We start from the raw sequence: 27,306 nt of genomic DNA, 5'->3' as shown, positions 1-27,306 counted from the left end.
AGAGATGCCTTGCAGTTAGAAGTCGACATGTCATTGTTAAAGAGGCGACGTCGTTACACACGAAAAGTAACTGAGCAAGTACTCTAAGGAAGTTTTATTGGGCTGTTAATGGTCATACGCAAAAAGCAGGTAGGAGTTACGCCACCTACATGTCATGGACAAAAATATGGAAACACCAAAAACACAACACACCACTGTGTCTAATCAACACCGACTCAAACGAAGGCCTCGGCGCTTATTCGTGACGTCACGTCAGCTAGGCACGGCGAACGCCAGGTCTATTGCAGGCATACTCATAACGGTGGTGTCTTCCTCTCTGACACAGGAAAATACGAAACAATTGGCGGTAGTTGACCAACGCACATTGTTCTGAGATTGCTGCAATCAATTAATTGTGCAATTCATTACACTTCTTAACAAATAGTGTACTCCTGAACTTAAATTTCCACCTGTTTTAAAGACTGACATACAAAAACAACTTCATGGTCCAGCAGCAACAGAATTCGTGTTTCTTTACCTTATTTGTAAATCTGAGGAAGTTACGTTTGTACTGGGTTGCTTTTACAAGAAACTGTGAACATATTGGTGCTCTTCTTTAGGTATCTTGGTTGACTATGGGGTGAGGAGCACTGAATGTTGATGAAATATCTTGCGATTGTACACGTTGGGGGAGGGAGTGGGGGACAGAAGAAGAGGCAAAAGAGAGATACTTGTTTTATCAAATAAAATTTTTTATTTTATTAAGTTTCTCCTTTCAGTTGCAAGAGGGGAATATTTATCTTTCCTAATGTGCATGTTTAAAAAACATTAAGCTCAGCAGTATTTTCGATGTGTGAAGCTACACTCCTGGAAATTGAAATAAGAACACCGTGAATTCATTGTCCCAGGAAGGGGAAACTTTATTGACACATTCCTGGGGTCAGATACATCACATGATCACACTGACAGAACCACAGGCACATAGACACAGGCAACAGAGCATGCACAATGTCGGCACTAGTACAGTGTATATCCACCTTTCGCAGCAATGCAGGCTGCTATTCTCTCATGGAGACGATCGTAGAGATGCTGGATGTAGTCCTGTGGAACGGCTTGCCATGCCATTTCCACCTGGCGCCTCAGTTGGACCAGCGTTCGTGCTGGACGTGCAGACCGCGTGAGACGACGCTTCATCCAGTCCCAAAAATGCTCAATGGGGGACAGATCCGGAGATCTTGCTGGCCAGGGTAGTTGACTTACACCTTCTAGAGCACGTTGGGTGGCACGGGATACATGCGGACGTGCATTGTCCTGTTGGAACAGCAAATTCCCTTGCCGGTCTAGGAATGGTAGAACGATGGGTTCGATGACGGTTTGGATGTACCGTGCACTATTCAGTGTCCCCTCGACGATCACCAGTGGTGTACGGCCAGTGTAGGAGATCGCTCCCCACACCATGATGCCGGGTGTTGGCCCTGTGTGCCTCGGTCGTATGCAGTCCTGATTGTGGCGCTCACCTGCACGGCGCCAAACACGCATACGACCATCATTGGCACCAAGGCAGAAGCGACTCTCATCGCTGAAGACGACACGTCTCCATTCGTCCCTCCATTCACGCCTGTCGCGACACCACTGGAGGCGGGCTGCACGATGTTGGGGCGTGAGCGGAAGACGGCGTAACGGTGTGCGGGACCGTAGCCCAGCTTCATGGAGACGGTTGCGAATGGTCCTCGCCGATACCCCAGGAGCAACAGTGTCCCTAATTTGCTGGGAAGTGGCGGTGCGGTCCCCTACGGCACTGCGTAGGATCCTACGGTCTTGGCGTGCATCCGTGCGTCGCTGCGGTCCGGTCCCAGGTCGACGGGCACGTGCACCTTCCGCCGACCACTGGCGACAACATCGATGTACTGTGGAGACCTCACGCCCCACGTGTTGAGCAATTCGGCGGTACGTCCACCCGGCCTCCCGCATGCCCACTATACGCCCTCGCTCAAAGTCCGTCAACTGCACATACGGTTCACGTCCACGCTGTCGCGGCATGCTACCAGTGTTAAAGACTGCGATGGAGCTCCGTATGCCACGGCAAACTGGCTGACACTGACGGCGGCGGTGCACAAATGCTGCGCAGCTAGCGCCATTCGACGGCCAACACCGCGGTTCCTGGTGTGTCCGCTGTGCCGTGCGTGTGATCATTGCTTGTACAGCCCTCTCGCAGTGTCCGGAGCAAGTATGGTGGGTCTGACACACCGGTGTCAATGTGTTCTTTTTTCCATTTCCAGGAGTGTATTTTGTTTCCTGTTTAGAATTCCTTTCGTTGAAAACGATTGTAATCTAATGACTGGAAACAGTTGGACATTTACACATGTAAATTAGTTCACATTTCCAGTGACGATGTCAAACGAAAATAAATAAATAAATAAAAGAAACGAGTTAATTGTAAGGGAGTTGATGTAAGTTTCGATAGCAAAATGGATCAAGTAAATATAGTTACTTGAACGTAAAATTTCCGAAGCTTGCAATGGAGCAAAGCATCTTCTCATATTGATCTACGTTTGTTTCGACAAGATTCAGTAATACAGAACTATGATATTCATTTGTAGCTATACGATAGTAAGAAAATCTTTCATCCAAATAACACTGCAGAATCCAAAACAATACCAAACATTTTGTCGAAAAGTAAGAGATTTATAGTGATAAGCACGCCCAGGCGTTTCTTCCTGCAACAGACCTGGCGTTCGCCGTGCCTAGCTGACGTGACGTCACCAACAGGCGCCGAGGCCTTCCTTTGAGTCTGTGCTCGTCTAATACGGTGGAGGAAAACCGGCGTCATTCAGAAGATCATCCAGTCGTCGCAGACTGGATATGTACAGGTCCTGTATGCTTTTCAATGAAATTTTATTCCATTCTTCATGCGAAACATTGGCAAATTTAACTGGACGATGCTGGAGGTGGATGGCGACGAAGACTCTTCTCTCCAAAGTGGCCCACAAGGCCTCAAATGCTGTTCATTTTTGGAACACAACTTACGACCAGCTTAGAAGTGATGACACTTTCTGCAGGACCTGACAATCATTTTGCAGGACAGTGCTCAAGCATGTACAGTGCAAGCTGTTACTGATTTGTGTGACTGATGGGGCTGCTAAGTGCTATACCACCTACTGCACTCCTCTGACTTGCCCTTGTAAGTTCAACTCGAATTCTCAACTGAAGGAAACACTTCACAGCATTCGCTTCAGAACTGCTACAAATTCGTCGGGCAATAGACCGCGCCGCTCGAACTGTTAACACAACTGGCACTGCTAAGAGTATACTACGTCTTCCACATCGCTAGCAACGGGTTACACACGATGCTGGTGACTACTTTGAAGGTCAGTGCAACTTTGAAAGACGTATATATTTCGTACGAGCTGTAAATAAATAGCTGCCACTATTAAAGTTCCAAGCCTCGTATCTATCTTTGATGCCCATGTCCATCCCTACATGCACTTTGTTCTTGCTCGGCTTGATGGCACCTACCAGCAGGACAATGGGACGTGTCACACAGCTCACAGTGTATGTACATAGTTCGAAGAGCACGCACCGTATTCCTCTGGTCACCAAACTCTACGGATATGAAATCAATCGGGGGTCTGTGGGACCACCTCAATAGAGTTGTTCGCGCTATGAATTCTCAATCGAGAAACCTCGTGGAAATAGCCACAGCACGGGAGTCGGAATCGCACGAAATCCTTGCTGGTATGTTCCAGAACCTCACTACAACATTCCTGCACATTTCGCGGCAGCCCGCATTGCAGGTGGTGGTTATTCACGCTTTTGACAGATGGGTCACGTCAATGAGACTCGACGGTGTGAATTGTCGAGACTGGCATGCCACCACACGTCAGATACTATGATTGATGAACTGTGCCAACATTGAATGACGTAACCGTATCTCTACATCTAAGTTTGGCTCGATGGTGAGTCAGCTGCGAGCTGTTATTACCGCCATAAGTTGTAGCTCTGTTTACTAAATTTCACACCTTGTACAACCCCAAATCACGGACAAAATAAATCTTGTATTCTTCCAACAATACTGTATATGCGCAATAAATAAAATTTTGTTATTTGCTATCCTTCCCGGTGTTGCAGCTTTTAAGGCCACCAGTATGTGTTTAGTCAGATACCAGCATTTGCACTAGGTGCTGATAATCCCTAAGCCTCCATGCATTTATAAAGAAGTTTTCTTGCATAGAACTACGTCACTTATGAATAGCCTGACGGAGCTACAGACGTTTCAGTTGCCCGATCACTACGATGCACAACTGGAAAATGAACAAAAAGAGCTCCTTGACGCAAGTGACTATATGGCACGTCATGCTTGCACGTGTGCGCACTTAAAGCGATGATCCGTGGAATAACGAAAACTTGGCAGTAGTTGTTCACTTCCAGAGCCAGTTTGCCGGGACATACGGAGCTCCGTCGACGTCTGCATTATTGCTGACATGCCGCGATAGTGTGGATGTGAACCGTTTGTGCAAATAACGGAGTCGAAGCGAAGGCGTATAGTGGCTCTGCGGGAGGTTGGGTGGTCATACCGCAGAACTGCGCTACACGTGGGGTGAGAAGTCTCCACAGTGCATCGATGTTTTCACAGCCTGGGTGCGGATTGCGGCGACAAATAGATGCACTCTTGCTCCTCGAGTATCAGCGAAGACCATTCGTAATAATTTCCGTCAAGCAGGCGTACGATCCTGCGTGTTGTTGGGCGTCTTCTGTCCAAGCCCTAACATCGTGTTCACGGAAAGACGAAAGGAGACTCTGTCTTCAGGGACGAGAGTCTCTTCTGCCTCGGTGCCAATGATGATCGTACGCGTGTGTGGCGTCACGCAGGCGAGATCAGCGTCTGGAAAGTACGAGGTACCCAAAAAACCGAATTGTTTTGTAAAAGCTATATATTCACGAATTGTTTACAAAACAACCTTATCCCCTACAAAATAGTCTTCATTATAACTAATACGTTTGTCCCACACGTGTTTCCATTATTCTAAACTTTTTTTTCTAGTTATCTTAAGCAATGATTGACGGTTCCTCCCTCGTTTTTTTGTTCTTCAATATTGTCAAATCGGCGTCATTCCATGTCTCGTTTCATGTGTGGAAATAAGAACAAGTCACACGGAGCCAGGTCAGGCGAGTACGTTGGTTGGGTTGGGTTGTATGGGGGAGGAGACCAGACAGCGAGGTCAGCGGTCTCATTGGATTAGGGATGGGTCGGGAAGGATGTCGGCCGTGCCCTTTCAAAGGAAACCGTCCCGGCATTTGCCTGTAGCGATTTAGGGAACTCACGGAAAACCTAAATCAAGATGGCTGGACGCGGGATTGAATCGTCGTCCTCCCGAATGCGAGTCCAGTGTGCTAACCACTGCGCCACTTCGCTCGGTCAAGTACGGTGCGTGGAACAGAGGAGCCTTATCATATTAACCAAAAACTCTACGTTCCTTTTGATTGTCGATCAGAACCCGAGGAACAAACTTGGCAGCAGTCTTTTTCATTGCCAAATCTTTCGTTAACATTCGCTGAACCGAGCTTCAAGGTAATCCATTAATCTCTGACAGTTGATCAATCATCTGACGAAGGTATGTGAGCACAAGTTCTCGAATTTTTTCAATATTTTCATAGATTCGGGCAATTGATGGACGTCTAAAACGACATGTCGCCATTTTTAATTCGACCAAACCACTCGTACACTTTAGTTTTTTTCATAAGGTCATCTTGGTAAGCTGTTTACAACATTAAAACAGTTTCAGCAGCATTTTTACCGAGCAAGAAAGGAAATTTCACGGCTGCACACTGTTCACTTAGACTTGCCATCATAAAAAAAACGAAACAAGAACAAAACAGCACTAGCAAAAATAGTCACTGCAGTTGAACACAACAAACCAGGTCGGCAACACAGGCGGTACTGAACTGGCAATGAGTTGCGCTACACACCTAGCGGCAAAAACGCGTAATACGCAAGCTCAGCCGACGGCAATGTTATTCCGGTTTTTTTTTTTGCGGGGGGTGGGGGGAGGGTGGGGGGGGTGTACACCATCGTATACGACAGAGGCGCAAAAGGCCAACACCTGGCACAATGGCCGTTCTCATCGTAGAGGGAGCTCTGAGCAGTGCACGGTGCATCCAAATCATCATTCCACCCGTCTTACTACCGTTCGTGCATCAACAAGGCGATGTGCCTTTCCAACGTCAAATGCGTGTCAATTATCCTGGCCAGCACGAATCCCACATCTGTCCCCCGTTGAACACGTTTGGGACTGCATGGAACGTAGTGTTGCGCTGTCTGCAAAACCGGCAGGAAATCTGGCCCAGCTGACGCACCAGGCGAAAATTGCACGGCAGGCTATTCCGCATTCGTCACCTCTACGATTGTCTCCATGGGAGAATTGTAGCCTACATTGCTGCAAAAGGAGAGTATACAGGATATTAGCGCTCACATTTCTCACGCCCTGCCGATTGCATATCGCCCTGTCGGTGTAATCGTTTATTGTATACCTCCTAAACAGGGTGTCAACAAGATTTCTCGTATCTGGGTCGAAGTAGACATGTTGTCCTCTTTTTTTTTATTTCACACTAGTGAAGCCGGCCGCTGTGGCCGAGCGGTTCGAGGCGCTTAAGTCCGGAACCACGCGGCTGCTACGGTCGCAGGTTCGAATCCTATCTCGGGCATGGAGATGTGTGATGTCCTTAGGTTAGTTAGATTTAAGTAGTTCGAAGTATAGGGGACTGATGACCTCAGATGTTAACCCTTTCCGACCAGAGTTTTTTCTGGAGGGCAGAATAATCTCTTTTATGCTCACATGCTTTCAGGTGATATATTAATGATTTTAGAGGCGGAGATTTATAGAAATACATGTACCTGTTTTCAAAATATTCTTTGTACACGTGACTTCTTTTTATGGACTGAAATAATTAATTTTGAAATATTTAAGCAATAAATAAATTTACCGTCCAATAACTATCATGCAAAATAACAATAATAACATCAATCATTCAGTGGAATATAACTAACCAAACACTTCCGCGGTTCTGATGGTCACAAGCTGCTGCACACAGCTACATTCAGTAGATGATACTTTTATAGTAATACCATCTGAACCACTAGCGAATATCGTAAACAGCGCTAGCCCAGCCAGACACCAATCACGGGACAGAAACACTGGGAATGAAACCTGACTCGTCTCACCGGGACTCTGACGGCGCAGCGGCGCCGGAGGTTTCTCCCGGAGCCCGCCGCCCACGCTCGAACCGGCGGCGCCCATGCTGCACGGCCGGCCGGAATGCGCCGGCTATTTCTGCGCGCGCTGTGTACACGCTACGGCCGCATATAGAACACGGCGCACTGCACCAGAAAAGACGGCGAGGGGCGGCCGCAAGGACGGAACGAGGCAACAGAGCGCTGCTGTCAGAAGAAACACGCGTGCTTCAGGCTGTCCCGTACTTCAGAGGAGGAGGAGATTAGTGTTTAACGTCCCGTCGACAACGAGGTCATTAGAGACGGAGCGCAAGCTCGGGTGAGGGAAGGAAATCGGCCGTGCCCTTTCAAAGGAACTATCCCGGCATTTGCCTGAACAGATTTAGGGAAATCACGGAAAACCTAAATCAGGATGGCCGGAGACGGGATTGAACCGACGTCCTCCCGAATGCGAGCCGTACTTCCGAACTGACGTTCACAAGTTTTGGAGTATCCAGTACATCGAAGAATCAACAACAAAACCCACCTAGCGAATTTCAGCTAACTTAATTTATTCGTCAAAGCAGATCCTGAAGCACAGCTTGATCTCCAAGGTTTTGGTTGCCTATAGAAGGACACTCTTCGTTATTTTTGTCGCGTATGCCATCACAAATGTGGATACAAAGTCCTCCTACAAATATACAAAAAACAAAAACAGTCTTTGATCGCTAATTTCTCTATTTAAATCAGTTACCGGTTTCGATCGTCACAATATCATAAGTTATAGATCTGCAATTTTCTCATATGTTGACATGGTTGGAGACCGTGGCTGTTATTTGAAGACAAATGATGGCGTTGGGATAGCAACCAGCCACAAATTTACGTTCAGTTCCTTTATTCAAAGCGTACCGTTACCGGTTTCGAATCGTTATGATTCCTTATAACATGTGGTGCATTTTTTACAGCTTAATTGTCCTAAAATATAAATAATTATAAGCACGCCACACACAGATGGTTGCGTTACAGATTTTCATTGGATGTGACTTACGTGAAATGTCGGTTTGGAGTGTTCGTTTCCTTAACATTCGTCCAAAACAGATGTGAATAAATTCCCACTGCATTCTCATTGTTGCACACGTAAATTTTTCTCACTGAACACTTTAGATTTGTCACTGAAAAGATTCTGCCTCCGGTAATAAATTAAGGTAAGGAATGAGGAGGTTCTACGCAGAATCGGAGAGGAAAGGAATATGTGGGAAACACTGATAGGGAGAAGGGACAGGATGATAGGACATCTGCTAAGACATGAGGGAATGACTTCCATGGTACTAGAGGGAGCTGTAGATGGCAAGAACTGTAGAGCAAGACAGAGATTGGAATACGTCAAGCAAATAATTGAGGACGTAGGTTGCAACTGCTATTCTGAGATGAAGAGGTTAGCACAGGAAAGGAATTCGTGGCGGGCCGCATCAAACCAGTCAGTAGACTGATGACCAAAAAAAAAAAAAAAAAAAAAATAAAAATAAAATAAAATAAAATAAAAAAAATAAAAATAAATTAATATAGCTCGCAGTTTCATCGAATTGATAATTCTGAAGTTCTAGCCGACTCATATCGTTGTACTGAATGTATCTATGGCTGAATTTTGATTGTCATCTGTAAGGAATATAGCTTTCTTCTTGACACTCTTTCGTCTAACATCTTGCAGAACCTATGCATGCCGTTTTCTTGTTCTCTTCAATATTGTCATTAATACAGAAGTATTTAACCTGAGCTATGTTTTATTTATTAGGGAAGTCCACCACTGAAATATGTAAAGCCTTTTTTTCATTTTTTATGATGCTGGTAAGCGAGTGATTTGGTGACTGTCGACTGCGCGCCACCCGCATGCTATTGCGTGCACACTTACAGTCTTTCGTAAGTCGAACCTCGCAATCTAAACTTCTTGTTAAATATAAATGTAGGCTTTCGCGGCCATTGTCACATTCAATAAAAAATTTATGGGTTTGTGACCGCGTTGTCAATATATATAAAACTACTAAAATTTCCGTCCCTGTTGCAAGTGACTTACAAAAACACCCTGAAAAAGGTCGCTTCAAACAGGGACCGAAACGTCGGTAGTTTATATATATTGACAATGCGGTCACAAACCCAGAAAAAAGATGTTATTGAATGTCAATTCCTTGTATCTTTAAGTCCGATTACTGTCTTTTCTTTGTGGTAATGTACTTTATTCTGTTGCATTATACATCATATCATCATGGCCCGCCGTTATCAAGCTTTTCCGCTCCCCAATAACGACTCCGCATCCCAAACGAAAGAATGGTAACAGTACATAACAGAGCCATTTTGTTTAAGTGGGAGGTATAATGTCAACGGAAATTTAAATTCTAATGAGATATATTTCTTCGTTTTACTGCAGTTGCGGTCACTGCTGCGCATCCCACTTCCGAACAATTAGCTTCTGGAAGCATTAACTACAAGCATTTTCATTTCATCCATTCTACTTCTTTTTTGTCACTAAGGGGTACATTACACCACTTAAACTTAGTAAAAGGAAATGACAAAATTTTTAGCCAAGTTTAAGATGACAAATTAATATGATGATAATCGTGACGATCGAAATTAGTAATTGAATGAAAAAATGGCTCTGAGCACTATGGGACTGAACAGCTGAGGTCATCAGTCCCCTAGACTTAGAACTACTTAAACCTGACTAACCTAAGGACATCACAAACATCCATGCCCGAGGCAGGATTCGAACCTGCGACCGTAGCGGTCGCGCGGTTCCAGACTGAAGCGCCTAGAACCGCTCGGCGACTCCGGCAGGCTAATTGAATGAAATAAATAAATTTGCAATCAAGGACTGTTTTAGTTACTACGAATTATCAACCACTGAATCGCTGAGATCTTGAAGGTGAACACATCACGCCTCGTCTCATGGAGTGTCGTTTCTGAATCTGTGTACAGAACAGCATGCCAGGGGTCCTCAAGGTTTCAATTATCACCTAGACAAAATAAAGTTAAATAGTAATTTTTTTTACTTTTCAAACGTCTGTCTGAAGCCCTGGTACGCACCGAAAAGTCCAAGCCCACTGATCGAGTGGAGTATCAGTGTGGTAACTAGATTTTCCTCATTTGAAGAGCAATAAAATCGCAACAGTCAATGGTGATTTGGTGGAAGAGTGGAGCACCATAATGTAACACAGTGTTTAGGTGCCACATACTCTTCCAATGTTGTCACACGAGTCTGAATGACCAAGGCCGAAGTAACAGATCACCTCTCTGTAAAGAACTGGTAACTGCATGAAAAGCGGACACGCTGGTGGTTGCAGAGCAATGCATCAAAAAGAAGAAGACAGTGGAAAAAAGAAAAATTAGTTGTGGATGGCTTTTCAACATCTTGCACGACATTCTGAACATGACGAACCTTCCTCGACTCCTCACTACCGTTCAGAAAGACCGAGGAACGAGAGAGCCGCGGAAATCTTGCAGTTGTGCCAGGTCACTTGTGATGACGTTTTAGCTGCCTCTCACCATGGGAGAGTGCTGGGACATCACACTACAGTTCTGAGACCAAGGAGCATAGGGAGCAGCAGAAGTATACGCATTCACCACCGCCGAAAGGGACGAAGATCCAACTATCCACTGACATGTACGTAACTGCTCTGCAATTCACTCTTAAGTTCCCGGCAGCGGGTTCTTCGAACAACCTTCAATTTCTTCAGTGTTCCACTCTCAAACAGCGCCAGGGAAGAATGAACATTTAAGTATTTCTGTACGAACTCAGATTCCTGTTTTTTTTTAAAACGATGATCATTCTCCCCTAAGTAGGTTAGGAACAATAAAATATTTTCACATTCAGATAAAAAAGTTGGAAAAAAATAATTCGTAAAAATATCTCACCACAACCTAAAAGCCTTTGTTTTAATGGCTGTCACCCCTAATTAGCTTAAAATACCCGTGACACTCTCTCCTCTATTACGGGCCAGTTCAAAACGAGCTTCCCTTCTTTGGACGTCTTCGATGTCTTCCGTTAATCATATCTGGTTAGGATCGCATACCCCACGACAATACTGTAACAGAGGTCGGAGAAACGAGTAGACAGTCGCTTAAGTAGACGTGTTGCATCTTCTAAGTGATCTACCAATAAAACGCAGTCTTTGGTTGCCTTCCCCAACATAATCTAAATTATCGTCGCAATTTAAATTGTTTGTAACTGCAATTACTAGGTATTTACTTGAATTTCAAGCCTATAAATTTGCATGATTTATCGTGTAACCTAAATTTAACAGATATCTTTTCGCACTCAAGTGGATGACCTCACATTTTTCCTTATTCAGACAACTGTCACTTTTCGCACCAAACAGATATAGTGTCTAAGTCATTTTGCAATTGCTTTTGGGGTTGCTAATGACTTTACTAGACGGCAAATGATAGCATCAGCCGGCTGAGGTGGCCGAGCGGTTCTAGGTGTTTCAGTCCGGAACATCGCGACTGCTACGGTCGCAGGTTCGAATCCTGCCTCGGGCGTGGATGTGTGTGATGTCCTTAGGTTAGTTAGGTTTAAGTAGTTCTAAGTTCTAGGGGACTGATGACCTCAGATGTTAAGTCCCATAGTGCTCAGAGCCATTTGAACCATTTGGTAGCATCATCTACAAACAATTTAAGAGGGCTGGATAGATTTTCTCCTAAAACATTTATATAGATTGGGAACAGCAGAGAGTCTATAAACTTCATTGGGGAACGCTGAGAATCACTTTTACTCGATGGTTTTCCGTCGTCTACTAAGTACTGTGACCTTTTGACAGCAAATCAGGTATCCAGTCGCACAACTGAAGCGATAGTCCATAGGTATGCAGTCGAACAAACGATGTACAGTGCTCTTTGAGACTGCCCCGGGGTGGTGCTGCGATATTACGTTAGTGAGGGGTAAAACGTAACAGGAGCGTACTACCTAAATCTACAGAAGATTTTTACGAATGACTCAAAGCACTGCGGGAGAGGGTGTTATTGCTCCACGATAACAACCCAGCACATTCCGGACAGGATAGTCACACATACTCCTCCTCTGGATGTCAGATATAGCTACTCAATGAAACTTTTAGCCTTATTTTGGATGGACGGATGGTAGCGATATCGATATCGTTCAGCAACGGGCATGATCTGGGAAGACTCAACAGAGAGCAGCGCACCGCTGATCAAGACCAGATAGTACGGTGGGAGTCACCTCAGTTGTCACGTTACTCTACCGTTAAAAATCGCCTTTGTAGCCTACGCACTTTGCGGTAATCACTCACCATGCTGCTCATTCAATTTATCCGCCGAACTGCACTGCGGATGACGACCCCTGCGCTATCTGGACTACGTTTGCGGAACTATATGGACTGACTGCGCGGGAACCTCCCACTCGTACTAAACCTTCAGAAATGTCTCCGTTTAGTCGGTGAGGCCGTAGATGGTGGTGTAAGGGACGTACAGTAAAACCGACCTTGCTTTCCCACCCAGTTTTGCGGTAATTACGCCAGTCCGTTATCGAACTGACTTAGCCGCCACGAAAGTATTCTACCTACCTGATATGTGGAGATGCTCTCTTAGTTTTATGTCCTCTTGCAGAGCCGTAGCGGCGGTATCGGCTTACGAACGTGCAGTACTACTGTGGATGTTTTACGTAATGAAGCGAGATGCAGCTTTTTTTGTGCAAATAATTCTTCCGCGAGATGTCATTATGGTGCGTTTATTTAAGAAACACCGTAAAATCAACTTGTTCACACTGATTACAAACTAATAGTACGAGAGCATGGTCTACTGCACGACTAGATCGAAAGCCGTCCGAACGATGACTGCCGACAACGGCGCACTCACTGTGCCCTGAGCGTACAGTCGGCATAGTTCGTGTAACACCGTACATCATCGGCTATTCCAAACTTATTCATTTATTTGTTAATATCAACGTTTCATGGCATTGTAAAATTACTGAAAGATGGTATTCATGACCCGTGCACTACTCCTAATGTCTGAGTGACAAAAGGCAACTTTAGTAAGCAAATATTTATTAATAACAATTACTTGATTCGTACCAGAATAAATGTAGTTTCCCTACGTATGTCTTTGCTGACGTCACGAGCGATTTCTGCGTCGGCACCTCACCCCACCCCACTGGCTCTGAAAGCGAGCCCACCGCTCGCTCCTTACACCCTACATACTGCAGCGCTGATACATTCGCTTCTCGTGTGTGAAATAGAAAACTGGAACTGTGGTATCGATAGCAACGATACCACGGCGTATTAAAAGTTATTAGGTTGGCACTACGACAGACACCGACGACAGCGCCCTCTAGTCGGTGCTGTGCAGATCTACGCGCTCCAGTTTCAGCCCATTTGATGAAGAGCAGACGGCCGGGACACTTCGCTTCAGCTTCGCACCTCAGGGCAAAGTTATGTATTACTCTTGTTGCTAAAGTAAAGGTGATTTTAATTCATACTGCAGTACCGACAGATTTTCACCTTGTCCTGGTCCTACCCACGCGCCGCCTTCCAGGAGGGATACAAAAGGAACTAAAATAAAATGGGCTCTTCTCTGCAAATAAGGAGTACCTTACAAATGTTTGTGCTACTGATTAATTGTTGTGAACTTGTTTACTTAGGGTCACTCGTAACTGTACTAACACTTGACGTATTGACGCCTGTATTCTGGTTACTTTCATGTCTTTACAATAAATCACGGCCGTGGGCCAATATGATGGATAAATGCATGGATGGATGGATGGAGATGTAGGGAGATTAGCGTTTAGCGCCTTATAGGCAAAGCGGTCGTTACAGGCGGAGCATTACCTCACTACCTTACTGTCATCAGTGGAATCTGTTCTTTGTGGGAGAAACATCGCACATAGACCGACAACTACCTCCATGACCTCCACTTCCATTGGTGGAAAGCATGGCGGAACTCCTCATAGTCTAGGCATAATCAGAACTGATCATCACATTTGAAACACTAGTACGTTTAATTATACGTTGGAATGAAAAGTTCCCAGTGACCTGCAGCCCAGACAAAGCACTCCACTCTACGTGTGCGTCGTAACATACAGATACGTCTGTTTTTCGCTATAAACCGCAAAATTTAAGTAACACTCGTGAAGACAGTTGGGGGGTTTCAATACACATGGCTGATATTTTGGATGTCGATCTGGAGGTCAAGTGTGGGAGAAAGAATCATTCAAAATTGGCAATACTGAGGAACAGAGAGGTGAAATGTTACATGCCGGAAATACACTACCGGCCATTAAAATTGCTACTCTACGCAGATTACGTGCTACAGAGGCGAAATTTAACCGAGAGGAAGAAGATGCTGTGATATGCAAATGATTAGCTTTTCAGAGCATTCAAACAAGGTTGGCGCCGGTGGCGACACCTACTACGTGCTGACATGAGGAAAGTTTCCAACCGATTTCTCATGCACAAACAGCAGTTGACCGGCGTTGCCTGGTGAAACGTTGTTGTGATGCCTCGTGTAAGGAGGAGAAATGCTTACCATCACGTTTCCGACTTTGATAAAAGTCGGATTGTAGCCTATCGCGTTTGCGGTTTATCGTATCGCGACATTGCTGCGTTAGTCGAGGTCCAATGACTGGTAGCAGAATATGGAATCGGTGGGTTCAGGAAGGTAATGCGGAACGCCGTGCTGGATCCCAACGGCCTCGTATCACTAGCAATCGAGATGACAGGCATCTTATCCGCATGGCTGTAACGGATCGTGCAGCCACGTCTCGATCCCTGAGTCAACAGATCGGGACGTTTGCAAGACAACAACCATCTGCACGAACAGTTCGACGACGTTTGCAGCAGTATGGACTATCAGCTCGGAGACCATGGCTGCGGTTACCCTTGACGCTGCATCACTGACAGGAGCGCCTTCGATGGTGTACTCAACGACGAACCTGGGTGCACGAATGGCAAAACGTCATTTTTTTGGATGAATCCAGGTTCTGTTTACAGCATCATGATGGTCGCATCCGTGATTGGCGACATCGCGGTGAACCTCATTGGAAGCGTGTATTCGTCATCAGCCTACTGTCGTATCACCCGGCATGATGGTATGGGGTGCCATTGATTACACGTCTCGGTCACCTCTTGTTCGCATTGAAGGCACTTTGAACAGTGGACGTTACATTTCAGATGTGCTACGACCTGCGGCTCTACCCTTCATTCGATGCCTGCGAAACCCTACATTTGAGCAGGATAATGCACGACCACATGTTGCAGGTCCTCTCTGGATACAGAAAATGTTCGACTGCTGCCCTAGCCACCACATTCTCCAGACCTCTCACCAGCTGAAAACGTCTGGTCAATGGTGGCCGAGCAACTGGCTCGTCACAACACAGCAGTCACTACTCTTGATGAACTGTGGTATCGTGTTGAAGCTGCATGGGCAGCTGTACCTGTACACGCCATCCAAGCTCTGTTTGACTCAATGCCCAGGCGTATCACGGCCGTTATTACGGCCATAGGTGGTTGTTCTGGGTACTGATTTCTCTGGATCTGTGCACCCAAATTGCGTGAAAATGTAATCACTTGTCAGTTCTAGTATAAAATATTTGTCCAATGAATACCCGTTTATCATTTCTTCTTGGTGTAACAATTTTAATGGCCAGTAGTGTATAAACATCACCGACATGCCGAGTAGAAGGCAGATGTGGTGTAGATGTCAACAGATAATGGTAGTGGTGCTAAGAAGAGCTCGAACATTTGTGCTTGGTAATACGCACTAGGACCCGAACAGAAACGTGAATCGACACGGGGAAAAACTGAGAAATGAAATGTGAGAAGAAACGGAATACAATAATCCTAATAGACATTATTCCTGGTGAATACGGCACGAAATTGACAAAACTATTGAATGGTGAAATTCATCTCTGAAGCTGAGTTCGTCGTGCTTAGCGAGCTGGGTCCGCCAGGGGATGCACTAATAGATGTGGTGCCGGTTGGGCGGGTAGCTGGATGGAGGTATATATGGAAATACTGAGGGACAAAAACGAGAGAATAAATGGGTCAGGTGGTTGGCAAAAAGAAGCAATGCTGGACTAGAAATAAGAACGAAGACATACAGGGAATCTTAGAGGAAGGAAGGATCCCAATGGTGGTGCACTTGGCTCTGGTTCGGCCTTACCTTGGAGATGAGCTCGTCGTGGTTGGCGAGGTGGGCGCGGCAGTGGATGCACGAGTAGGTGCGGTGGCAGTTGGGCAGGTAGGCCTGGAACGTCTTGACCATGGTGGTGGGGCCGGCCCTGCCATGCAGGCCGGCTGCGCGCCGCGGCCGCTGCTCGGGTGCGGGTGCCGCCTGGCCCGGCTGGCCCTGCGCCTGCACCTGCGCCTGCACCTGCCCCTGGCCCTGGCCCGCTCCCTGGCTCAGCCTATCCGCCCGCCACCACCTGCAACACATCCGTCTGTCACTCCGTCAGCGCGCTCGCGCCTCCAGTCACTTCTGGACAAGCTGTGCACAAATGATACACACACTATGCGCAAGCAACAAGTAAACAAACATCATAATCAATAGCTACGTGAGTCAAGCAGCCTCACATTTGTCTGTACTGTACAAACTAGGGCAGTATCTCATTTCCTCCATATCCTGTGGCCACAGTCAACACGTCCAGAAATTTGGAGCCCATCCCAAGAGTATTCTACTGGACCTACAATCCATTTTGTGTCAATACCAAGCTTTTCAAGGGTGCTGGTGAATGAGGAGAAGGTGACAATTGCGTTGATATTTGTAATGGTGTTGGCAGGCTATAAGTGGTGGTGTTGGTGGTGACGTTGGTGGTAGTCGTGGTGGTGACCGTGGTGGTAGTCGTGCTGGCATCGGTGGTGACGGTGCTGGCATCGGTGGTGACGGTGCTGGCATCGGTGGTGACGGTGCTGGCATCGGTGGTGACGGTGCTGGCATCGGTGGTGACGGTGCTGGCATCGGTGGTGACGGTGCTGGCATCGGTGGTGACGGTGCTGGCATCGGTGGTGACGGTGCTGGCAGTGGTGGTGACGGTGCTGGCAGTGGTGGTGACGGTGGTGGCAGTGGTGGTGACGGTGGTGGCAGTGGTGGTGACAATGGTAGTGGTGGTGACAATGGTAGTGGTGGTGACAATGGTAGTGGTGGTGACAATGGTAGTGGTGATGACAATGGTAGTGGTGATGGCGATGGCACTGATGCTAGAGGCAGTGTGGTGGTGGTGGCATGATCATCGTGTTGGCTGTTTTAAGGTTTTCAGTGTCATGGTCATCAGCCCCATCGTTACAGTTAAGAAATGAGCAAAAGATGCTTTAATTACAATGTTACTGTGACAGTGTCCCATTGATATGTATTAGCTTTTATCAGTGTGTGCAGCTACGTCACAATACGAGAGGGCTGCTCTGGGCCAGGTCTGTGAAAAGGACTTCACTCCCCTTCCCCCATGCCAAAGCCACTGGACTCAATGGTGTCTCACTTGCGTCAATTCACAACCTTCCACATTACCATTGCGAACTCCGCATTGAAGGGTCAAGGTGTTACACGTGGATGATACTTACCTTTGCAATGTGAAACTATTTTTACAGATCTGCAGTTTCTGAAAGCGTCTTATGATATCAACAATTGGGAGGACGTGAAAGTACGCCTCTCCGGGTTTCACTTATGGGGAGAGCCGTCACCCGAGATTGCAAAGACTGTCACGGGAATGAGTTCTCGTCGTAGTGATTCATGTTTTGAGCATAGTACAATGTGGGCATACTTTCTTGTCACTACATCCAAGAGGCCTTTCACTCATAAGGGATGCGTCCTTAGTAATAAAGCATTAGCGAACCTAGAGTTTTCTCTAAGTGCAGTAAGGTTTGAGTTATCAGAAGGTTCCATGAACATTTAGGACTATTTTTTTTTTTTTGAGAAATTTTGAAAGTGGTCTATTGACAGAGGGTTTTCCATCACGTCAACGAATACATTTTTGGATGTTATGATAGGAACGTCTGCCAGACGCAGCAGTAAGCAAGTGTAATTGGAGAAAACGGAAGCAATGAAGGAAGATTGGATTTTAATGTCCCACTGAAGAAAAAGTCACAAGGGATGGTGAAAGTGGGTTAAGAGAGGTCCGAATCAGAGTGAAGGTTAGTTATTCAGCCAAAAACCAACCAGTCAGTAACTACAGGATTGTTTGTTTGAAAGAATAAATGTTGAACTAGATAAATGAGTTTGTTTGTAACTGTGAGACTAGGCACTGGGGTGTAGGTTTTGAAGGTCATAAGGGGTCGTGATACAGTGACGGTAGTTTTCCAGCACTACTTCTGGTTTGAAAGCTCCAGTCGCAGTCAAAGGGACTAAAACAGTCGAGACTCAACTGCATACAAGTGAGACGTTACTGTTACAAACCACTTCCGAGTCGTCCTAATGTGGAAGGACTAGAAGGAGTAACTCCGTAATGTTTTAGTTTCTTTGTGTGTGTCTTCCCAGCGCAGATTGTGTTCGACCGTGCAACTGTTAGCTGGCTGGACAAGTTATTGGGTGAAATCACAGTGGGCAAAGTTCGTTGAAGTGAGAATAACGTGCGTTGTTTCTGTGGAGACTCAGTGATTTTACCTTGGGGTGACTGTGAACACTCGCCCTTTTCAACTGTTATTCTGATGATCCTCCCACAGAGTGTCAAATACTTTGACTGGGACTAGTAACAGGGTAAGTGTAAATTTCGAGCAACATGTGACCTCCTCTGCGGTGGTCAGGACACAGGTTATCCTACGTGCTTTCAGAATTAATTGAAAACGTAGAGCAGGAACATAGTTGTGAACCTCGCCTCATGTATCAAAGCCACGTCAAGACTGTAATTAAAATAATTAAGAGCAATAGAAGGAGATGAACAGCATACAGGTGCGCCAATAAAATGCCGAACGTATAGTTACACCACCTCGTTGCACTCTGAACCCCGCCGGCTATAGCCTGGGGCACATCAACGACAGTAGTAATCGCTCTTTGTTTAGAACGCGTAGAGGAAAGAGAGACCATTTTTTAACGGTTGTTACACCGACGATGATGTTGAATTTAGAGCGTTCAGCAGCATGGTCGCCAACGTCCTTACTAGATATCAACATACACATCTCGCAGTTTGAAAGAGATCTGTTCGCACGTGCCAAACTGTTGCGACGATTTCCGTGAACACCTACCAGTATATTTTTGCACATTTTCAAAGAATTGTCGAAACAAATATGTGATTCGTGTGTACGACGGATACACTAATCCCAACTGAGTACTGCCAAATAAGAATCTAATAGTGCAAAATGAATATTTACTTTTTTACTGACATCAACAACCTACACGTTGCAGCAACAACTAGAGCTTATAGCAGCTGTTCAAAGTGGCCACCGCCCGTCTCACTGCTTGCATTGACAGACCTAAATATTGTGTTCAAAGCCCTTCGGCCCCATCACTGCGCCACCAGTACTCTCCACACACTATTCTTCGCAGTGTGCATTTCGCGGAAAAGCTGATGGGTGCTTATGCCAGAATCTTCTTCCGCATGATCTAATCATCATCTAAAATTTATACTCTGCGACTAATACTGTGTCGAGATTCTAGCCTAGATCTTTGTAGCTTGAACGATTCAGTTTCTCGTTCGTTTCTACGTGCCGGCCGAAGTGGCCGTGCGGTTAAAGGCGCTGCAGTCTGGAACCGCAAGACCGCTCCGGTCGCAGGTTCGAATCCTGCCTCGGGCATGGATGTTTGTGATGTCCTTAGGTTAGTTAGGTTTAACTAGTTCTAAGTTCTAGGGGACTAATGACCTCAGAAGTTGAGTCCCATAGTGCTCAGAACCATCACGCCCGTGTTCCCGGGTTCGATTCCTTGCGGGGTCAGGGATTTTCTCTGCCTCGTGATGACTGTGTGTTGTGTGCTGTCCTTAGGTTAGTTAGGTTTAAGTAGTTCTAAGTTCTAGGCGACTGATGCCCATGGATGTTAAGTCCCATAGTGCTCAGAGCCATTTGAACCATTTTTGAAGCCTGTTGCGGAACTTTTCTCTATAGATAATCTGCGCTAAATTCTAAAGAGACTGCTTAAATCACGCTTGTCCGTCCTCTTCTGGAGTACTGCAGTGCGGTGTGGGACAATCAGGTGGGATTGACGGAGGATATCAAAAATGTTGAAAGAAGGCTGGCTTGTTTTGTAGTATCGCAAAATAGGATAGTGTTATGGGTATCACACATGAATTGGGAAGGCTATCGCTAAAGCTATGGCGTTTTTCGTTACGGCAGGATCTTGACGTGAAATTTCGCCGACTGCCAAAATATTCTGTTACCGTTCACCTACTCATGGAGAAATGATAATCTTGATAAAATAAGATAAATCAAAGATCGCACAGAAAGATTTAAATGCTCGTTTCTCCCGCTCGCCATTCGAGAGTAGAACGGCAGAGAAATAGTTTGAAGGTGATTCGATGAACCCTCTGTCAGGCACTTAATTGTGAATCGCAGAGTAATCATGTAGATGCAGATGCTCGGTTTCAAAGATACTACATTCTGCTGTACTATACATTAAAGCCAGTTGAACTATGCATAATGTTACAGCTAAAATAAATTCAATAAAGCAAAATGCAAAACAACTTACACGCCACTGAAGGGATCCTTCACTAAACATTTAAACAAGTACACATTTGTGAGAAACTAAATTTCCATGAACGCACTGAGGTAACAACAGACAAACTGGATTTTTTTTCCTTTTTACTCATACACTGGCGAAACTAAATCAAAATGAATACAGACCACCTGCCCGAGTTATACGAACATTCCATTCAGCTCTCTTCGAATTAGTACTATGTTCTATGTTTAGCGGCCAGTACATGGACACACAGATTGACCCTAATTACAAACTATGTGTTGGTCAGACGAGGACAATGAAGATTATCAGGGACGTTCGGGGCCCTGAGAGTAGAAGCATTGTGCGTGGTACTTAGAATGTACCCTACTGTTATCACCATCAGATATTGGCCTGCATTGTCCTTCTTACCGACTGGGATACTAGGTCAGGTAAGTACAATTACTAATGTACATAAACAAAGGAACTGGCGGATAGATAATTGCAAGGTGTATGGAGGCTACAGAGTACATGAATTTTTCCCTGATATAAGGGAACGAGTAAGATTGAAACATAAAGATCTTTGCCGCGATATTGTGCAGTTCTTAACTGGACACGGACCGTAGTCCACGCACGTAAATTGTATGAGTCTAAGCAACACACTGAATTGTTTACGTGGGGAAGAAGGTTTTCCACCACGCACAGTATTTTTCTGCGTACAACACAGAAACATCACAGAAAAATTACAATTAGACTACAGAAGCACAGAACCTCAGATCTACACGACAATTAGAAACGAAGGCGAATAAGCCCAACCGAACGTGCTAAAGGATTACTTTTCTAACGCAACAGACATCCAATATCTACAAACATGACCTTGTAAGCGAAAAGCCTTCATGCTAAAAATGGTTCAAATGGCTCTGAGCACTATGGGACTTAACTTCTGAGGTCATCAGTCCCCTAGTACTTAGAACTATTTAAACCTAACTAACCTAAGGACATCACACACATCCATGCCCGAGGCAGGATTCGAACCTGCGACCGTAGCAGTCGCGCGGTTCCGGACTGAGCGCCTAGAACCGCTAGACCACCGCGGCCGGCGCTTCATGCTACCTAATGACAGATTCCATAGGGAGAAGAAGCAGAAGACGATAAAGAAGAAGACTGACTTATAACAACAGAACTGTGGGTAAAAGACACTATCTTACCACATCAGTAATAAGGCATAAATTTTATAAGGAGTGTTCAAATGAAAAGGTACGCAACGTCGTAACATCCAAACCGGTTGAAATTTCTAGCTTTGGGATAACTTAGTGAGACATCTAGGCAATGGAAGCATGCGTCGCCAACACTCCAATGCTCTCGATCTTTTATTACAAATTATCAGTACATGCGCAAGAAACAGTGTTTTTCCGTGTACGTGAAATTTGCTTATAGCACGGCGTTGGCTAGTCAAGATGCCCACGGTCACATTTTAGGATAAATCCGTATTGCTAAATTATAAAATCCCGACAGCCGCTTTGTGGCCTGTGTTCTAAAAGGAGTGGCCAACGGCCTGGTAGACAAAGACAATGACTTCACTGTATCGTGAGGCCCAGCTCTCAGCCAATTGAAGTCACAACGTCGGGGACAGCAGAAGAGCGGGGCGACCGCAGTTGTCACTAAGCATTCGTCGATCGCGTTCTCCAAGCGCTTCAGCCGACGCGGCGTTATGGATGGGATGAAATGAAATGAGCGTTTGGCGTCATTGGCCGGCAGGCACCTTGGGACAGGTCCGGCCGCCTTGGTGCGGGTCTTATTACATTCGACGCCACACTGGGCGACTTGCGCACCGGATGGGGAGGAAATGATGAAGACAACACAACACCCTTTCCCTGAGCGGAGAAAATCTCCGACCCAGCCGGGAATCTAACCCGGGCCCGTAGGATGGCAATTTCTCACGCTGACCAGTCAGCTATCGGGGCGAACATGGATGGGGTGGGGGACAATAACAGCATAATGGATGCGTGATGTGGCAAGGCGGTCGTTTTTCAGGTCAGATATCACCAGAAGATGAGGGCGAGGCACGCTGCCGAAATATCGTACAGAGTGAGCGTATCGTCTTTCCCCCGATTACAAAAATTGCCAGATACAGCTACTTCGTTTGTTGCAAATGGTATCGCAACTCATGAAGTTTTTATGTGGACATTGCTACAAGTGTTCTGACAGCACCTGTTTTTTTTTCTCTCTTTCTTGTTACAGGTAGCGCGATGCAGGGGTGCTGCCGTATGTACGGCAGGAAGCGCAATGTGTTTTGTGGTTTCACGTAACACGGTCGCCTATTACAGTTCAGCGACAGTAGCGAAGTGCCTACGGTCAATATCCGCCAGATAAGAAGAGCAGCAAAGGAAGGTGCGGAAAGTTTCTTTAAACTGGCAGTTTAGGTGACGAGGCAAGAAGTGGTACACCTGAACTGAGTGGAGGCACTGTTAATACCCTGGGTACAGCACTTTCGAAGCAGTATGCGGAAATAGACATGTCATGTCTCCAGAAAAACAGGCATACCTCACAAGTTCGTGAAGATTTTACACAAACGGCTGCGCAACATATGCAAGCTTTACAGTCAAATGGTAGGCCCTGACGTTTTGAGTTTGCTAGTAACATGCTAGACCGAATCGGTACAGTCAGTGACTATTTCCGATGAAGCGACTTCTTTTAAGTCATCAGTCTTCTGCCTGGTTTGATGCGGCCCGCCACGAATTCATCTCCTGTGTCAACCTCTTCACCTCAGAGTAGGAATTGCACCCTACGTCCTCTATCATCTGCTGGAAGTACTCCAATCTCCGTCTACAGTTTTTACCCTCTACGGCACCCTCTAGTATCGTGGAAGTTACTCCCTGATGTCTTAACAGATGTCCTACCATTCTGTCCCTTCTTCTTGTCGGTGTTCTGCAGAGAACCTCCTCATTCCTTACGTTATCCGTCCAACTAATTTTCAATATTGTTCCGTAGCACCACATCTCAAAGGCTTAGATTCTCTTCTGTTCCGGTTATACCACACTCCATGTCTATCATCCAAGCCTGTGCTCTAAACATACATTCTCAGAAATGTCTTCCTAAAATTAAGGCATATATTTGACACTAGCATACTTCTTTTGGCCAGGAATGCCTTTTTCGCCAGTGCTAGCCTGCTTTTTATGTACTCCTTGCTCCGTCCGTCATGGTTTATTTTGCTGCCTAGGTAGCAGACTTCCTTAACTTCGTCTATTTCGTGATCACCAATTGCAATGTTTTAAAAAAAATGGTTCAAATGGCTCTGAGCACTATGGGACGCAACTGCTGTGGTCATAAGTCCCCTAGAACTTATAACTACTTAAACCTAACTAACCTAAGGACAGCACACAACACCCAGCCACCACGAGGCAGAGAAAATCCCTGACCCCGCCGGGAATCGAACCCGGGAACCCGGGCGTGGGAAGCGAGAACGCTACCGCACGACCACGAGATGCGGGCAATGTTTTAAGGTCCTCGTTGTTCTCATTTCTGCTACTTCTCATTACTTTGGACTTTCTTCGGTGTACTCCTGGACAGTGAAAAGGAGTATTGTGTGGGTATGAAGTGGGAGAATCCACATATCGTGTTACAACAATCCGAACTGAATGTGTGTTCTGGCTAGCGCAACAGTTATTTGACCGTTGTTTTTCACTGAGCGTACCATTATGGCAACAATTTACTAGGAATTGTTGGGACTCGACGTTATACGTGAGTTACAACGTAGGCCTATTTTAACCAGGGTTAGTATTTCAAGAAGATGGTGCACAGCCAAACTGGAGACTGTTCGTTCGCCAGTTATTGGACCAAATCTTACCACATAAATGCATCTGTAGACACGGTCCAATATCATGGCCGCCAGGTTTGGCAACAGAAGCGCTGTTTTCTGTGAAGCTACGTTAAGAATAAAGTGTTCAGTCCACCAGTTTCTGATATGAGAACTCTTACGGCGCGAATATGAGACGCTGTAGGTGCGATGACTGAAGAGATGTTCGGCAAAGACATGGACGAAATTGAGTATAGCCTGGACATTCTACAGTAGCAAACGGGGCATAAGTGAAACTATACAGGGTGTTACAAAAAGGTACGGCCAAACTTTCAGGAAACATTCCTCACACACAAAGAAAGAAAATATGTTATGTGGACATGTGTCCGGGAACACTTACTTTCCGTGTTAGAGCTCATTTTATTACTTCTCTTCAAATCACATTAACCATGGAATGGAAACACACAGCAACAGAACGTACCAGCGTGACTTCAAACACTTTGTTACAGGAAATGTTCAAAATGTCCTCCGTTAGCGAGGATACATGCATCCACCCTCCGTCGCATGGAATCCCTGATGCGCTGATGCAGCCCTGGAGAATGGCGTCTTGTATCACAGCCGTCCACAATACGAGCACGACCAGTCTCTACATTTGGTACCAGGGTTGCGTAGACAAGAGCTTTCAAATGCCCCCATAAATGAAAGTCAAGAGGGTTGAGGTCAGGAGAGCGTGGAGGCCATGGAATTGGTCCGCCTCTACCAGTCCATCGGTCACCGAATCTGTTGTTGAGAAGCGTACGAACACTTCGACTGAAATGTGCAGGAGCTCCATCGTGCATGAACCACATGTTGTGTCGTACTTGTAAAGGCACATGTTCTAGCAGCACAGGTAGAGTATGCCGTATGAAATCATGATAACGTGCTCCATTGAGCGTAGGTGGAAGAACATGGGGCCCAATCAAGACATCATCAACAATGCCTGCCCAAACGTTCACAGATGCCAAAACAAGCACCGAAGTCAACATTATCTTCCTTCATTTGGGCCAACTGGCGGTGAATCGAGGAAGTACAGTACATACTGACAAAACTAAAATGAGCTCTAACATGCAAATTAAGCGTTTCCGGACACATGTCCACATAACATCTTTTCTTTATTTGTGTGTGAGGAATGTTTCCTGAAAGTTTGGCCGTACCTTTTTGTAACACCCTGTATATGTAAAAAACTAGTACTTAAGCTACCACTTGCAAGAAACCCATAGCTGTATCTGTGTATATAAAGAGAAATGAGCTGACTGACTCCCCATCGCTCAGACCAAATGGCTATGGACAGAAACTTCAAATTTGGAGAGGATGTGATTCTTGTACCATAGGCTTCGTTTAAGATGGGATTTTTCGAAATTCTACCCCTATCTATTTGGTTTTACACTGTTTACACAGTTTGTTGATTTACACATGAACAATGGGCGTATAACAAACAATTAAGAGTAAATAAAAAAGATTGTGCAGAGCACATAATAAACGCGAGCAAATCGTGGATGTTAAGCTAGTGTAGTGTGCAGTCTCTGAGTAATAATTCTTTGTAATCAAAGGAAGACATTATGCAGACCCTGTATTTCTAAAACGCCTGCACCTGCCTGGATGCCCAGAACAATACAAAAGAATTGATTTGCCGGGAAAGCTTAAGATCACACAAAGTAATTACTGTTGCGGCCGCACGGTGCACGGGACGAGGCAGCTAACGTTGACGTGCATGCAGACAAAAAGTCCTACGTCACGAGAGGCAGCGCCGTCGACACACGGCACGAAGTGCGTAGCATGATTTTACGCTCTCGGCGATCACCACAGGAAGTTTGCGGCTTTATTTGGCTAACAAACCGTACAGTTTTTTCACAAGAAGCGATGCGCGTAGAATTTCTATGTTGGCTCTATTTAAAAAAAAAAAAAAAAAAAAAAAAAAAATGTGTCCTCCCTTGAACATATATATGCTAGTCATAATGTTCTGTCAGTGATTTACATAAATAGAAGCTTAAATATCCGTGAACGCCTACTAAGTCAAAAATGAAATATACATGCCCATCCAAAAAAATGGTTCAAATGGCTCTGAGCACTATGGGACATAACTTCTGAGGTCATCAGTCCCCCACAACTTAGAACTACTTAAACCTAACTAACCTAAGGACATCACACATATCCATGCCCGAGGCAGGATTCGAACCTGCGACCGTGGCGGTCACGCGGTTCCAGACTGTAGCGCCTAGAACCGGTCGGCCACTCCGGCCGGCCATGCCCATCCAGTAAGGACATCAGGTTATGAAAGTCAAATCGAACAAACTAAATCCTGACAGAGAGAGCACTTGTATGTACATTACATCAATTATACGGAAATTATTTCTATCTACACTCCTGGAAATTGAAATAAGAACACCGTGAATTCATTGTCCCAGGAAGGGGAAACTTTATTGACACATTCCTGGGGTCAGATACATCACATGATCACACTGACAGAACCACAGGCACATAGACACAGGCAACAGAGCATGCACAATGTCGGCACTAGTACAGTGTATATCCACCTTTCGCAGCAATGCAGGCTGCTATTCGCCCATGGAGACGATCGTAGAGATGCTGGATGTAGTCCTGTGGAACGGCTTGCCATGCCATTTCCACCTGGCGCTTCAGTTGGACCAGCGTTCGTGCTGGCCGTGCAGACCGCGTGAGACGACGCTTCATCCAGTCCCAAACATGCTCA

The 27,306-nt window shown here is 45.7% G+C and overlaps 2 protein-coding genes across 4 annotated transcripts in view; one reads left to right on the top strand and one right to left on the bottom strand.

The window, feature by feature from the left end:
* Nucleotides 1-27,306, bottom strand: part of LOC126167629 (protein yippee-like 2) — a 685,352-nt gene that overhangs the window by 37,649 nt on the left and 620,397 nt on the right. For all 3 annotated transcript variants that reach the window (XM_049920491.1, XM_049920490.1, XM_049920492.1), the window contains one exon: nt 16,352-16,628. In XM_049920491.1, coding sequence (XP_049776448.1) covers nt 16,352-16,624 — 273 coding nt within the window. In that variant the 5' untranslated portion in view covers nt 16,625-16,628. The remainder of the gene's footprint in view (nt 1-16,351; nt 16,629-27,306) is intronic.
* On the top strand, nt 16,700-17,414 carry LOC126136591 (TATA-binding protein-associated factor 2N-like). Its single transcript, XM_049915212.1, has 2 exons — nt 16,700-16,714; nt 16,968-17,414. The coding sequence occupies exons 1-2, from the start codon at nt 16,700-16,702 to the stop codon at nt 17,412-17,414; spliced, it is 462 nt and encodes a 153-aa protein (XP_049771169.1).

The sequence above is a fragment of the Schistocerca cancellata genome, chromosome 1, assembly GCF_023864275.1.
Source record: "Schistocerca cancellata isolate TAMUIC-IGC-003103 chromosome 1, iqSchCanc2.1, whole genome shotgun sequence".
NCBI classification, from domain to species: domain Eukaryota; kingdom Metazoa; phylum Arthropoda; class Insecta; order Orthoptera; family Acrididae; genus Schistocerca; species Schistocerca cancellata.
Note: the sequence above shows the minus strand (reverse complement) of the source record. Positions and strands in the feature narration are given on the sequence as shown.